We start from the raw sequence: 15,090 nt of genomic DNA, 5'->3' as shown, positions 1-15,090 counted from the left end.
AAAACTTTCTCCCGTAGAACACGGCACTTGATCCCGAAAGATTCTACAAACCCTAATAAAAATATTGTCATTTCTCTTCCTCAATTATAATTCATAGGGTGCACTCAAAACAAATGAATAGAATAATCAGTATCATTACATTTTCTGCTTCATTTGTGTAATTTTATTACAATAAATCTTCCATTTGGTGCTTTGCTGCAGGCATGAACATAGTATTACTGCAAGACTCATAACAACAGATATTTGAACTGCGTCCTTTTGATTGTAAAAAGGGCAAGAATGGACAGTGAACACTGTAAAAAGTTTCAAAGAAGCTGAGCCATCTTGATCTTTCACATTAAATGGAACAGTTTCCAGAAGTCACTTCCATAGATAGCAAATGAACATGCACCTAAAGGCATAGAGGGTAGAGGCAGCAACAGATTAGTATTTTCAAACTTTTAAGAACAATCTACAAATGTGTGAAATGAAGCCACCCCCTAGATTTTTTTAACTGAAAAGCAGCATTGGGAAGGCACAATTGGAAGGCTGGCTGTGTGGACGAATGCCTAACCTCTTCTACATCAGCCATTCTTCTGGTCCCAATGTTCCCATTTCCCCAACCTGCTTTTCCTAGCATGGGGTTCCACATACATGTCTAACCCATAGGGAATGTATTAGGGTAGGAAAAGTTGGAAACAAGAAATGTAAATTAATTGCTACCATATGTTACTAATAAAAATTGTTTATTTCAAAAAAAAGAAAAAAAAATGTAAATTAAGCACCCATCCATTCCACAATTGGTTTGCTTAACATCAGGCCTCCTGTTGTTTGTTTTTATAACAGCTATTGGGACATCATTACATGCAATTAAGTATAACATGTAGTTTTCCTCTCAGAGAAATGAGATGCATACTTTGTCTTCAGTTAGCAACACAAGTCCACCTCACTCATTCTTTCCAAGCAACATCGGCCTGAAAAGATGCACAATCTCATGCAACAAAAGCAGTGCTGCTCTCCAAAAGATCCTGGTGCCACCTCAGAGTCCCAGGTAGTTCAAGCAATTGTTTACAGGGCATGATGAAGAAGCATCTGCTTTCTTGGACTGATTCATTTCCAGCAAACAATTATATTGGGATCATTTTCCAGCCTCTCATCCAACTCCCGGTAGCTCATGCCTAGAGGAGGAAACACAACACAATGGATATTTAGGATTTGCAGAGCATGAACATAACTACACCTGTAGAATACAGCAACTGTCAGCAACAACTGGACCCTGTTTCAAAGGAGGGGAATGAAACAACTGAAGCTGTCAGCTTAAAGAAATAACAATTTTGCCCTCCACTGTAGTTGGACACTATCACTTCTCGGCCTTTTGGTTAAGATCTAGTGTAGTTTAGCTGGACACTAATTTTACTTAATCAAGGACAGCCACTTATCCTCACAGTTCTTTGTTCCTCTCTTCTTCCAGAGATTGCCACCATTTCCCTCCCAAGCTCCTGTTAAAGAATATTTTTCTGTATATTATATTTCACTCAATAAAAAGTCTGCCGTGAAAACGTCGTGATGCGACATCACCCCAGAGTCAGAAACGACTGATGTTTGCACAGGGGACTACCTTTACCTTTATAGCACCTCTACTGTTCTTATCCCTAAGGAAGCCCAAGTACAGACACCTACATTTGGTCATGGTTCTCTCACCATTGCCTTTATTGTCCCTGGTGCCCCTTCTTAAAATGTAGATTTGTAAGCCCCTGAAGGCAAGGACCTGTTACCTCCAGAGTAAAATAAGCAACAATTATTCTGTAAAGCACTACTGCTTTAACAGGAGTTTGGAATACAAGTTTAATCCTGCAGGTTTATATGCTGTTTTATGTATGGGTGCTAGGAAGTTCCTGGTGGATATTGTTTTTACTGTTTTATTGCTGTTTAATGTTAGGATGATTGTTTTCAACTGTTGTTTGCTGCTCTCTTGATTATATACCAATTTGTGCACTTCAACAGCTGGATCCATACCTAACCGTATACCTGTTTTACAGCAGATTTCATCATAGCTGTGACAGCCTGTGTAGAGCCGTGCTGGGTGGCTTCTTTCATCCTGCACAACTTTCACAGGATACTTCTGAAGCCGCCGAATAAGACCTTTCATCAAACCAAACTGAATGAGCTTCCTGAACCAGAGAAAGATAAAGAATTTATGGAAAAGCTGGGCAACAAAAATAATTAAGACCTTTTTTGAAACAAAACAAGATTTTCCATAGCAGTTTAAACCAGTGATAACGATGTTTTCAGAGCATTCAGATATGGTACTTTTTCTGGAAACTGGATGCAAGCATACAGCAGGTCTGATTCTTCCAGTCCCAGCCAGAGGGCTGATAGAGATAACTGTGAAAAGAACATGGGGTGTACACTGTGCATAGCTGGTAGACACTTGCCTTTGGAAGGTGTGATCCTGCACTTCTGTGTGAAATGGCAATGGAGGTGCAGCGGCTATTTAATGCAGACTATATCCTAATCATACACAGCCCAGCATCCTCTTCAACTTATTCTGTCTAGAAATGTTAGATGGCTATGGTCAAAATCAGGCAAGAGTGCTGGAAGCATTCCTTCAATGGTTAATATATTCTTCCATAACCAAATGATAGCAGTACAGAATATGAGCCTGTCTACATAACAAACTTATAGCAGGTTAACTGGCATGGTTTCCTTCAGGCACACTGTATTTTTAATTAAGATGCTTAGAAGGATCTTTTATCATTCCCCCTACCTGAGAGAGATCTGTGAGAGAGGCAAATAACTCAGGTTAGGACTCTTTTTGTCAAACCTTTGTAGTGTGATGGAAACAATGCAAGAAGGCTAGAGTTATTCACTAGAACATGGATGGCTCAGCAGTATTCTGAGATCCAGTCTGTTCTCAGAGTGGTTTAGGGTCTGGAAACATATTTTGGTGCACAACCTAACCTTCCTGTGAAGTGCCAGGTGTTGTATCACTTGCACTACACAAGATGCCACCACTGTGCAGCACATGTGCTTTGCAACAGTACAGGGAGGCAATTTTAGCCTCAGGACTTGTCATGTCCTGCCCCCTTCCCAAACAGGATGTAACCACTAACTGACTGAAGTATTTTCACCTGCAAGCTCACACACACTTACATGGGAGTATATCCAGAACTTATAGGAACTTACATATCCATAAATATGAACAGAACAGCACTGACTGAATCTGGACTGGAAACATTAGAAGGGGAAATGTAAGCAGCACGATGAGAAATACAGATATTTGTGATTTAAAAACCTGTCTGGATAATAGACAAAGAATACAGTTAAGGTGTACAGGATCCAGAATTCCATTTCCAAGTGTTTCCATCTTACTGGGGGTGGATCTTGGGTCAATCTGTCTTTCAGCCCAACTTACCAGGGGTTTAGTCCAAGGACAAAATGCAGCATAGGAGAATTCTATGTATAACCTTGAGTTACTTGGATGAAGGGCATAATAGAAAAAAAACCTTAAATAAATGCTAAAAAAGTCCCTTTGAATTGGAAATGGTCCTTTATCTTTCCAAAATGCCTATCACACAAGGACAAAAGACACAGCAGACAGATGCAGTGTCTCATAGCTTCTCAGAGTATCTTCCAGAATGCCCATCACACAAGGACAAAAGACACAGTCTCTCATTGCTTCTCAGAGTATCAGCTGGGGTACAATTCCAAAATCAGTACATGTGAAGTATGAAACCATTCTGCCTCCCAAAACTTTCCTTACCAGTGAAGCTGATTATGTTTTTATTGCTACGTAATTACAAATTTGGTGGAGCCACTGAACATTAGATAATTTGCTTTGCAATCTTTGTAAGAGGGGCCACCAATTAAGCATTAGCTCATCATTTTTTTTGTTCCCGACTGCCCTGTTTTCTGTGAGTTCTTGGCTAACTGATTACCCATATATAAAACTGAAATAACAATGTCTGACCTCTTGTAGCAGAAGAATTTTATTTACAAGTACTAATTCCTTTAAAAAAATCAAACAACAACAATCCCCACCCCAGGCTTCTAACCTTTCATCTACTCTCTGGAGTTGGACTGCATAGCGACAAATGAGGTCTCTAACAGTTGTGCCAGGGGTCAGTCCACAGTACAGCTGAAAAACATCTCTCAGACTTGCTCGTTTATGACCTGGACAAGAAAGAAAAATGGAAACTTTATAATCAAGAAACTGCAACTACTAAAATATCAATTTGTAATAATAATAAATATGTAATATACAGTATTTATCACAGGCAAAACAACATTTGCAACTGGCCAATAGTCAAGATGATCAAATATGTAAAACAGCCAATTAATGTCTTACCTAAGTAAAATATCCTACAGAGTATCAAAAGTACCAATTACATTACGAAATTCCAACTACAAACCAAAAATACCAAAAACCAACTGCATAACAATAGGAATTACATACAGTAACATGAATACAAACTATACAGTAGTTCATAAAAATATACATGATTCCATGAGGGCAGGAAAATACAATCCATAAAACTACTACTGGTAGAAATGGCAGTAAATTTTATTATTATTAAAAGCAGTTACAGATTGCCTGTCCATTAATCATGCCTGAGGTAGTGTACATTTATTGAAATGTTTTTTTTAAAAAAAAATAAGTGAATGACTACCAGTAAAACAAAACAGAAAACAAGAATCAAGTTAACCATTAACCAGCATCAATAAAACAATAGAACAGTAAATTAAACCAAATTAGTGCACAAGTAGTGAACAAACGACAACCAAACAGGGCAACAATTAAAAACTGTGTAAAACGGAAGTTTTTATCTGGTGCTGAAAAATATACAGGCAAAGGGAAAGAAATTGATCTATTTAATGTCCTTGCTTTGTTTCTGGATGTCAGCCAGTTGCTAATGTTGTTACTTCATATGGGGTATAATATATACATGTTCATTATTTTATTATAATGGCCTTATTATCAGATTAATCACTTATCCCCCAATACCTGGCTTTGTGATGTATGAGAGGCATTCTTCTTGGAGAGATTTATCATCTACCAGATCCTGAACTCTGGGAGTAGTACAATACACATTTGAATACTGCAAGAGAAAGCAAAAGAACTGTTAGTTCATAATAGCAGAAACAGCATTTCAGCTCCTACTGGGATTCATTCTGATTGCTAAACAGAACCATTCTAACAGTAGGATATTATAACCAGCAAGGAGGCTGAAGATGACATGGCATAACTGCACCTAAGAATGTGTCTAAATGTGCTGTTCTACAATTTTATTCTAGCATTTGTTGTTTTCCAGAATCTAATGCTGGATTTTGTTTAAGTTTTCAAATGTTACTTGGTGGCCTCATTTTTATAGACCACATTCATTTTGGAAAAGAAAAAAATTAAAGACATAGTGAAACAAAAACAGGCCCATACACTTTCAAACCATTCCCATAAGGCACATTCATCAGCATTTTAAAATTTCACACAATTCTAAACATTTACGTATTGAGGCCTTATGTAGTGTCATTCCCTCGACACCCTTCCTGGCAAACAGCTAAAATCTCGGCTTGCAGCCAAACAAGAAAACATCTGTTAGCACAAACGGAACCTCCTTTGTCAACGTGATCAACAATTCTGTGCATAGCTAACTTCTCCCAATGGAACTCAGACCCTGCCAAAAGACCATGGAGAAAATGAATATAATTCTAGGCTGGTGTAATTAAATGGCTACTGCATCCCAAGAAAGCAGGAGTATAGCAGATCAGCTGCAAGAGCCTTGCAGACAGCAGCACTTTTTAAAGCTCTACAAGTCCTCTTTTCTGTGTGATGGCTGCGGCCACAGTTTAGCCTGTTGAAGGCTGTAATCATATCATATTACTGTTATTGATCTACTACCTAAATACAGTAAAGTATAATTGTAGAAATGAAGATTTATCTTGTTTGCTTTGAGCAAATTGTCTGCCATTTTGTGCAACCTTGCTTTGTACAGTGATAGGCCCTAGGGAACATGTATTCAAATTCATTACTAACCTTCCTTTTGACTGAGGCCAAATCAATAATGACACTTGAAATCTATGAATGGAAGTCTGTACAGTTTTCTCTTTTTTTAAACAAGCATAGAGTGCTGTAAATTTAATTAGAGCAGTGGCACAGAGTAAGAATAGGTGTTTCTTTTCCCCTCTGGCTCCAGGATCTAAACCACCCTCCCCACAAGCTGCCATTATTCCCCCCTAAAAACTAGTAAGTGATGCAAGTATACCATCTATATTCAACATGTTTTGGGGGAAGCTGTTTATATCAAGGGAAGAACAGCAGAAAAAGGCTAAACACTCCTAGCTCTACTGCTACAACAAAATTTAAGCAACACACCCCTTCTGTTTTTGTTTTGCAGTAAAAAAACCCCTCACACCTACTATTTTATTAGTTTAATCCCTTGGGGATATCAATTGTTTGAGGATTCTGACAGCTATCTGTACAGTATAAATGAATTTACTGCAGTAAACACTGACCATATATTTTGAGTTGGCCCTGACAACAACACACTGAGTTTTATCTCTTGAGCAGGCCTGTAGCCAAGGGGTGTGTGTGTGTGTGGCCCCCTGATTTCTGTGGGGGCCCCCCATTCAGGAGCCCCAACCCGTGGCCTTCTTCCCCTGCAGCCATCCCCCACCACCTGAGGGCCACCCCCGGCCTCCCTCTCCCCCATGATTCAAATCTCATGGAAGGGGTGTGCTGAAGCAGCAGCCACCCCTCCCGCATGGGCCTACCAAGCAGCTGATTGGAGGGGGGGGGGGCTTTAAATCACACAGGAGGCTGAAGGCTGTTCCTGCTACCCCTCCTGTGTGATTGGAATCACAAGGGAGAGGCGTGCAATGGACTGATAGAAATAGAGCCATGAAAACGAGAGTGAGTAGACAGTTTGGTACATTTTATTCATAAAACCTATTGGTTGTCCAGGAGAAATAATATTCTTGTTATAATTTTGCAGAGAAATGTTTTGTTTAGCAAAACAATGAGACCATTACAAATGTTTGTTATAATTTTACAGATAAATGATTTGTTCAACTATACAATGTGACCTTTACAAAAAGGCACCACTTACCTACTGAATTAACAACGAAGAAGACAATCCCAGGAGGAAGTGCCTTTGGACTCGAAACAATATTGGACTGGTTGCGCATATTGTCGGACTTGTATCACAGCTCATTTTCATTCTCCAGGACATTGTTCCGCAGTACAGTAGGAGTGGCATGTGCTATTGGTTTCGGAGGGATTTTGTGTTGTATAATAGTGTTTGTTTATCACTGAACTCACTATGATTATTATTGGTAAACACTGGATAAGCTGAGTAAGTTGCATAATTTATTTTTGTTGCACAGAGAGGTTTTTTAGGGGGTTAGGCTTGCAGTGAAACCTCCATGGTCCCAGTTTGGTTGCCACTCCAACTAGAACATAGCAGGCTTATATAAGGCTTTGAGTGCCACTAACAGGCTCCTGAAAGCACCTTCATTGTTCTCTTTCCTCATATTTACTCTGCCACATATAAATGGCTGGATGCATGAAAAGTTACAGTAAGATGTACAAATGCCTGAATATCCAGCGCTTCCATGTCACCCTGCTGGCAGATGCAATGCTATAATGCCAACAGTATTAGAATAGGAATAGAAGGTTGGTGCTTGTTCTAGGAACTATCATTTAGGCTGTCTCTACAGAAAATAAAGGCTCTTTGCTTCAAGATGTAGAATTTGGCTCACACTGCTGTTACTTTATGGCCTAAAATCTGGAACTTTTGGTAACTAAGAGAGCCACTTTTGATGAAGGCCAACGAAAACAGTGAGATCATGTATTTATCCTTACTTTCTAGGTTTTAAAAAATAATTCCCTGCAAATGGGAGCTTAGTTCTTTATTAAAAATTAGAGGTTGGTTGTATATATTCAATGGTTTTTGATTTGTCTTCTAAAACTAGGCACTAACACTAAATGTTAAAACATCACTGGACACACTACTAAGATGTGCTGCTTTTCAAACTGGGCTTTTTTCCTGGTTTAAATGGAGGATAGTGACACTTCCACCGAACATGTGTATGGAGTTAGATACCCTCAGTTTTGCTAATTTAAACGCTTTATTAATAAAGGTGCTGAATTTATAGGGAGACAAACTACAAAGATCAGCTACCTTTCCTTCAGGAGAACATGTGATCCAATTCCATAGAAAAATAATTATTTGATGAACTAAGAAAGTCCTATCTGTTTTCATCAGTGACAGCACATTTATATATCCAAACCACTACTTGCCACAGTCATCAAGTGATGACAGTGTACCAGGAGTGACCCAGACATCCACTGCCAACAGTCCCAGTTCCCCAAACTTTATCAGCCACCTATTCACAACTTACCTGAAGTATGGAAACGAGAGTCACTACTCCATAGTATCTGGAAAACACAAAGCCCATGAGAAATTAACCCCCACGTTGAAATTTTATACGTAGGATGTATTTTAAAATAAAATGCACAATACTGGTTGTCAATCATTATCTGATATGGATATGACTTTTATAGAAATCTTGCAGCAATTTTGTTGCACATCTAGAAGAAATGGCATTAAGATAAGATAGATGCTTATAGCAAGTATATTGGCTGATGCACTGTAGAATGCTAGTAATTTTCAAAACAACCACATCTTAATTTCTAAAAGAAATGGTAGGGCTCATGCTTAGAATTTACCACATCTTTCCCCCCCTTATCTCAGATAAGAGTAGGCTTCTCTTGGCAAATTGGTAGGAGAGAGATCTGTGCATGTGTAACCTTAGCTTGTGGGTTCTGTGGGGCAGAACTTGGAATGAATCCTGCAATAATTTAAAGCTGAACACTCTGTGCACCGGCTTTCAAGATGAAGGTCTCAAATGAACTCCCCATTAGATAACACAACCCTTAAACAAGCTGTTAAAAGCCTATGATTAAGGTTTAAGCTCCCCAGCAGGGCAGTCTTGCTTCCCTCCTTTGCTTTCTGCTCCCTTCTGCATCTAGAGGCTCCACCTCTTCCCGGCTCATTCCATTCCTAGCTAAGGGTTACACATGCTCTGAGGGTACTTTTTATTACTGCTTCACATATTTCACTGCTAAGCAGTAACACTGAGAATCAGTTCTGGGGCTGAACTTTTAGTGTGAATTATGTTCTAAATGCCCTGATCTCATCAGATTTTGGAAGCTAAGCATGGTTGGATGGGAGACCACCAAGGAAATCCAGGGTTGATATGCAGAGGCAGTGGCAAACCATCTTTGTCTCTTGCCCTGAAAACCTTATGAGATCACCATAAGTCAGCTATGACTTGATAGCACTTTTCACCACCACCACCTGCTCTAAATATAAATGAGGCTGGCACTGAAAAGCTCACTGCTAAAACACATTTTAAAGCATTCCATTTTTTTCATTAAGACTGATGTTGTTATGATATTGGCACACAGCATTTATATGTAATATATTTCCAAAAAAGTAAAAAAAAATACCCCATACCTAAGTATGAATGATCTCCTCTTCAAAATAGCAAATACTTTTGTTGTCTTCACTATGCTTATTTAATATTTAGTTGCTACTAACAGCAGACAAAGCACTAGTCACAATGATCCGAACACTCAAAGTGAACAAATGTCAATCCAATTTTTCAGATACATTTAAAAACATCTCTTGTACTGAAAATGTCGGTTATCTTGCTTCTACGTGACAGCTGCTAAGGAGAAGATGAAGCTAAAATGAGTCTGTGGGTGGAATTGCTAGCTTTGATCAATGAAGGATTCTAATTTGATAGTAGACCCCAAAGCTTTCCCAACTTTTATATTCCTATGATTTGGCACTTACAACAGATTCTGGATGGCAATTCGAACCAAATTGAGCTCCACATCTGCTTCAGCTGAAATTTTCTGAATGTGCCGAAAGCCATCAATGTATGGCAGGATCTAGGAAGAGAGGGTGCATATGATGCTAGACAAAGCCAAGAGTCATGCGCACAAGAGTAAAGGGCACTTTTCACTAGCTAAGTAAGGAAGACAAAGATAAGTTTGATCACTGGAAGACTGGCAGGCCCACACAGGAGGCATGAGAAAAATTTAAGCTCATGCAGGGTGACTTCTTAAAGGATTTGATCAATACATGATTGTTCTAGTGCAACAATGAGAATGTCAAACCCAGTAAGAGAAATTAAGCAATTAAAACATTATGAAAAACGTGATAGATAAAATCAATGAAGGATTCTAATTTGATAGCAGGCCCCAAAACTTTCCCAACTTTTATAGTCCTATGATTTGGAACTTACAACAGATTCTGGATGGCAATTTGAACCAAATTGAGCCCACATCTGCTTCAGCTGAGATTTTCTGAATGTGCCAAAAGCCATCAATGTATAATTTGCATGCAACTGCTTATTAGATTACATTACACCTTTTCCCTCCTGAGATGAATTTGCAGGATGCTTTTCCCAGGCTGTACTATCTGCAAAAGAATTATGCATTCTTGCCCAATTCCCAAACCATGTGATGCAAATGCTTAAGCAAATGTAACACCAAAAACTCTGTATTTCAGCAATTACAGAAGTAAAGAATTCTACGGTTTCATTATTAGAGGCTCTTTTCATAGCTCAAATTCTGAGGAACAGTCTTGCTTTAAAGTACCAATCAGTGCTCTTTCAGCAGATGATGCAGTTAATATGAAAGGAAGCATATCCTTTAAGAAAAAAATGTACTCACACATCCTTCCCAATTGAACCCAAGAACAAGGCTGCAGTTCCATGCCTACTCACTTGTAAGTGCCATTTAATTCATAACTTATTGCAAAACAAACATATCAGAGCTAACTGCCCAAACTGCATCTTCACAGCAGTAATCTGATCAGTCAGGCAGACTGTCTTGCAAAAATCTGTGCTAGATGGAGTTACTTTCTTGGGTTATTATTGTTTTTGAAACTTAATTGTCTATGCTGACACCAGTGTTTGCAGACTCCCAGCTATATGAACAAACCTGCTGAGTGGTGAGGTCCCACTGGGAATTGAAGAAGTCATCCTTATCCTGGGTGAAAACAGGAACATCATATTCCTGCACAATGGGGGGATCTGGGCGTTGCTCAATCACTTTCAGGTGAATGGTGTTTGATTCATCTAGGAAAAGGAAGAGATCAGATTTGGACTTAAGTATTATTAGATGCTAGGATGGCAAACAGCTCTTTTGGGCTGGGGATGCTTGGCTCTTTGGTTTGGTTTTGCAACTCTGACCTTATCTACAGACCAGTTCCACGGTGGAAATATCCAATCATCAAAAAATTCTATCAACCCTTCCTCCACAGAGGTGGTGTACATATTTCTCCAGCATTTTGCCACGATAAACCTGTGAGGTAGGTTAGGTTGAGAGATTGTTGCCCATTGAGTTTTATGGCCAGATGGAGGTTTGAACCCAGGTCTACCCACCCCTAGTTTCAGCACACTAACCACTAAGCCACACTTTTCCTCTTACTGATTATTAGTACATTCCCCCTCCCAAACTGAATTCTTTGGGGCTTAAAGAAGTCACATTTGTTCATCAATTCAAGACCAGCCAACTGTATGGCCAACAGCAGGGGGTGGGAGCAAAAGACTGCCCAGTGACCCCAGATACAGTCAGGGCAAGCAGAAGAGTGGCAAGGAGTTAAAAGCCTACTTGTTTTCTTATTATCTGAATCACTGGATAATATACACTTAGATTACACAACCAGGGAATAGCAGTGCCTCACTCATTCTGAGAACACTAATCATGACTGCCACAGTAGGTGAGAAAGGAATTTGTTTCACATTACAAGAACTTGCTTAAGACACTTTGTCCATCTTTTTATGTAGGGCCGCAATATTCTTGTTTTTACAAAATCACAGGAGGATTTAGGTAAATGGCATCCATTGTTAAGTTGCTACCCCCTTCCAATTCTTGAAGAATTCTTGAAGAACATCACATTCCACGGTGGCCATACCACTGCTGCCTCATTGAGAAGAAGGATCATGCAACACAAGAAATGCTCTCCTTCAGTGAATGTGCCACAGCCCCATCTTCTAAACCGCATGTATCTAAAAAGGAACATGTGACTGTTGATGATACCTATTGGCAGAGTGCATTTGCCAGTGGCATTCAGTTCCTCAAGCAGGATGGTCATTATTGGTATCAGCTTTTGCTTGCTTTCCTCATTGGAGATGAAGCCACTCTCAAGCTGGGAAAGAACAAAGACTATGATCAGTTCTGAAAAATACACAGAAAAGTGTCATTCACTGCAGCCACAGAACAGGCTGAGTGACATACCAAATGAAAAACACCCACCTAATAGTTCTGAACAACAAATTATACTGATTATTGTAATGCAAATACATACAAACATATTAAACATTCTTTTCAGAGCAATGGAAGCAAACTCTCCTTAAGAGTTACTATGGTATTAATGCCAAACTGTCAGAAATTGTGTGAAGTTTGATCTTGTATGCTGCCCTCAGCCCCTTTGTGGGGAAGAAGGGATATAAATAGAGGAAATAAAACTAAAACAAAGATATGGGTACAAATGTAATGGTGGGGGGGAGAAGAGATCCCTGCTGCTTTGAGAATAGCCCTCTTTGTCTCTCTAAGCACTGCTGCATGGAACAACCATGCATTTCCCCCCCTTTTAACAGCCTGCAGGAATATTGAGGAAGTAACACAAACAAGTACTTACAATTTTCAAGGTTTTTATTAAAAAAAAAACCCTTTTAAAATAATTCCAAGAATGTATGAACATGGAGAGTGCTGTGTCTAGTCACCAGCGATGTCTCAGGCACAACCCAATAGGTTATAGAAGCAGACACCCACTGTAATACGTTCCCACTGTAACACTTTCACAAAATTTGCATTGCAGGTTTTAGAATTTAGCATGTTCCCCTTGAGGCCTTATAAAATCTGAGCAACACCCCCCCCCAACGCAACAGAAGAAATAAACAAAAGAAGGTTTCTAAAAATGTATGCAGGCAGATGCCTAAGCACTGAAAAGTGGGAGGGGGGGGGAGAACACATTCATATAAGGCCTAACCTCTAGAGTTGTGAGATAACCTGCCAGTTTCTTCACGATGGGTTCCAGTGCGCAGGTTTTAGCTCTAGCATCACAAACAAAGCCGAGGTTAAAGAGCAGAGCATTCCGGCTATATTTCTTGTGCTCAATACAAACTGGGCAACCAATTAGTTTTTTATCCATAGCTGTACTGTTAGAAAGAAAGAATTTCAATGTTACTAAGCACTTAGCAGTGTATAGAATACTGTGCTGCTGTATTTAATTCATCAGTCATTCATTATTGCTATACATTAGGCAGCTATTTTTGGCCCATGTGTGCTAATCAAAAGAGGAAGCATCTACCTGTCAAAGTGTTAATAGGCTGGTAAACCAAAAGAAGGTGGAGGGAGATCCAAGAGTTGTTCTTGGGCAGACCACTGGGAGCAAGCCAAGCCCCAGTAGCTCTGCCAACTCACCTGAGGGCTACGTGACAGCTGCATGGGTCCATGGAGGCATAATAGACATAAGCCATGCCCATCAACTTCTCCTGGACTGCTGGTCCCAGCAGAGCTGCCAGTGCCTCAAGGACACACCTTGGTTGCTTGGACTGCGGATCAGCCCTGAATGCACTTGAATGTCACTGTTCAGGAATCATGCTGGGGGTTACTATCCCTGTGCTTCAGACCCTCTACAACTTGCCTGCATTTACACACAGTAAGAGAAAGCGAACAACAACATGGCAAGCTGCTTTGCTTACTCTGATTAAGCCCAACTTGTTCTCTGATCAAGCTATGGGTAACACACAGATTCCAAAACAGATTTTGGCATGCATCAAGCTAGATGGAAAAAGCCTAGATGGAAAAAGCCCTATCCACCAGTTCAGGCTGCCCATGTGTAGCCCTATAAGTTGATTACAGATAGCAGCTAGAGAAGCATGGGGGATGGATTTTACCCGTCTCATTAAGCTACTCACACTCAGGGCCTGGATGCTGTGCACACCCACAGTTGGAACAAGGCTTGTATTCTTTCAGCAGATCCTCACAGAATCTCTCTCCCCACAAAGACAAGCTTTCTCACTATCATGAACTGACACATTTCTTTTTTGGAATCACAGTTTCTTCTGTCACCAAAATAGGCAACCATATCAACGAATGGGTAACATTACAAACTTGGATCTCATCTCCTGGAAGCCTGCTCTATTGCACATCTACTCAGAAATAAGTGTTGCTAAGTTCAATGAGATTTGCTTTCAAATAAATGTGTGGGACTGTAGCTTTCTATTGGAAGAAAGTAAAGTGACAGAGGAATACTAGGCGAAGCAATGATAGAATGAGAGCACACCTAATTTCTAAGATGAAAAATGAATGGTTGAGATCTTGAGTGATCCATCTTCTGTGAATCAAATTAAAGGCAGTCGTGGCATCCTAGCGGCACACAACAGAGATGAAGACTGTGTTTCATTCCTTAAAAAGGTTCTAGGGGCTGGCCCTTATTAAAGTTTTGGAAGGAATTAATTCTAAGTGTTAAGGGACAGTGGTGCAGGAAAAGGCTCTTTGTACATTCTCAGAGACAGCTCTTCAGTTACTTCACATCTCTCAAAGGGTGACAACCTCAGAGGAGAGAAGCGCTGCTAAATGGGTGTGATTAAAGGAGAGTCATCTACAGCAGAGGTCCTCAACCCCTGGTCTGCAGACTGGTACCAGTCTGAGGACTGTTAGCAACCAGGCCACACAGGAGTTGGTGAGCCCTGTTGCCCCTTCGTGGGCAATTCCTCCACTGCAGAAGATGAGGAGGAGTGTGGTGCCAGGAAGAAGAGGCGTCGGGCTGCAGGAGCGCCAGGTGAGGAGCAGGGCAGGGGGCAAGCAGTATGGGCCAGGTGCCAAGTGCAAGCAGACGCAGCGGAATGCGGGCAACACACATGAGCGAGCCCCGCATGCGTGTGCTGGGCAAGGCGTTCTCACACCTCAAGACCATCCTGTCCCAGGTGCTCCCCAACACCAAGCCGGACACTCTGTGCCTGGCCTCCAGCTACATCCCCCACCTCCGCCAGCTCCTCCAGGAGGACCTGGACAAGGGCTGCATCCACCCC

General features: G+C 40.5%; 1 protein-coding gene across 2 annotated transcripts in view; it reads right to left on the bottom strand.

Annotated features, from left to right (window-relative positions):
• Positions 1-140: 140 nt before the first annotated feature.
• Positions 141-15,090, bottom strand: part of NPRL2 (NPR2 like, GATOR1 complex subunit) — a 20,929-nt gene continuing 5,979 nt past the window's right edge. For both annotated transcript variants that reach the window (XM_060240026.1, XM_060240027.1), the window contains exons 5-13: positions 13,044-13,212; positions 12,092-12,200; positions 10,991-11,127; positions 9,837-9,934; positions 8,377-8,413; positions 4,985-5,078; positions 4,035-4,152; positions 2,008-2,150; positions 141-1,157 (exon numbers count right to left, since the gene is read on the bottom strand). In XM_060240026.1, the coding sequence (XP_060096009.1) occupies positions 1,090-1,157; positions 2,008-2,150; positions 4,035-4,152; positions 4,985-5,078; positions 8,377-8,413; positions 9,837-9,934; positions 10,991-11,127; positions 12,092-12,200; positions 13,044-13,212 (973 nt within the window). In that variant the 3' untranslated portion in view covers positions 141-1,089. The remainder of the gene's footprint in view (positions 1,158-2,007; positions 2,151-4,034; positions 4,153-4,984; positions 5,079-8,376; positions 8,414-9,836; positions 9,935-10,990; positions 11,128-12,091; positions 12,201-13,043; positions 13,213-15,090) is intronic.

Source organism: Heteronotia binoei, chromosome 5 (genome assembly GCF_032191835.1).
Source record: "Heteronotia binoei isolate CCM8104 ecotype False Entrance Well chromosome 5, APGP_CSIRO_Hbin_v1, whole genome shotgun sequence".
NCBI lineage: Eukaryota > Metazoa > Chordata > Lepidosauria > Squamata > Gekkonidae > Heteronotia > Heteronotia binoei.
Note: the sequence above shows the minus strand (reverse complement) of the source record. Positions and strands in the feature narration are given on the sequence as shown.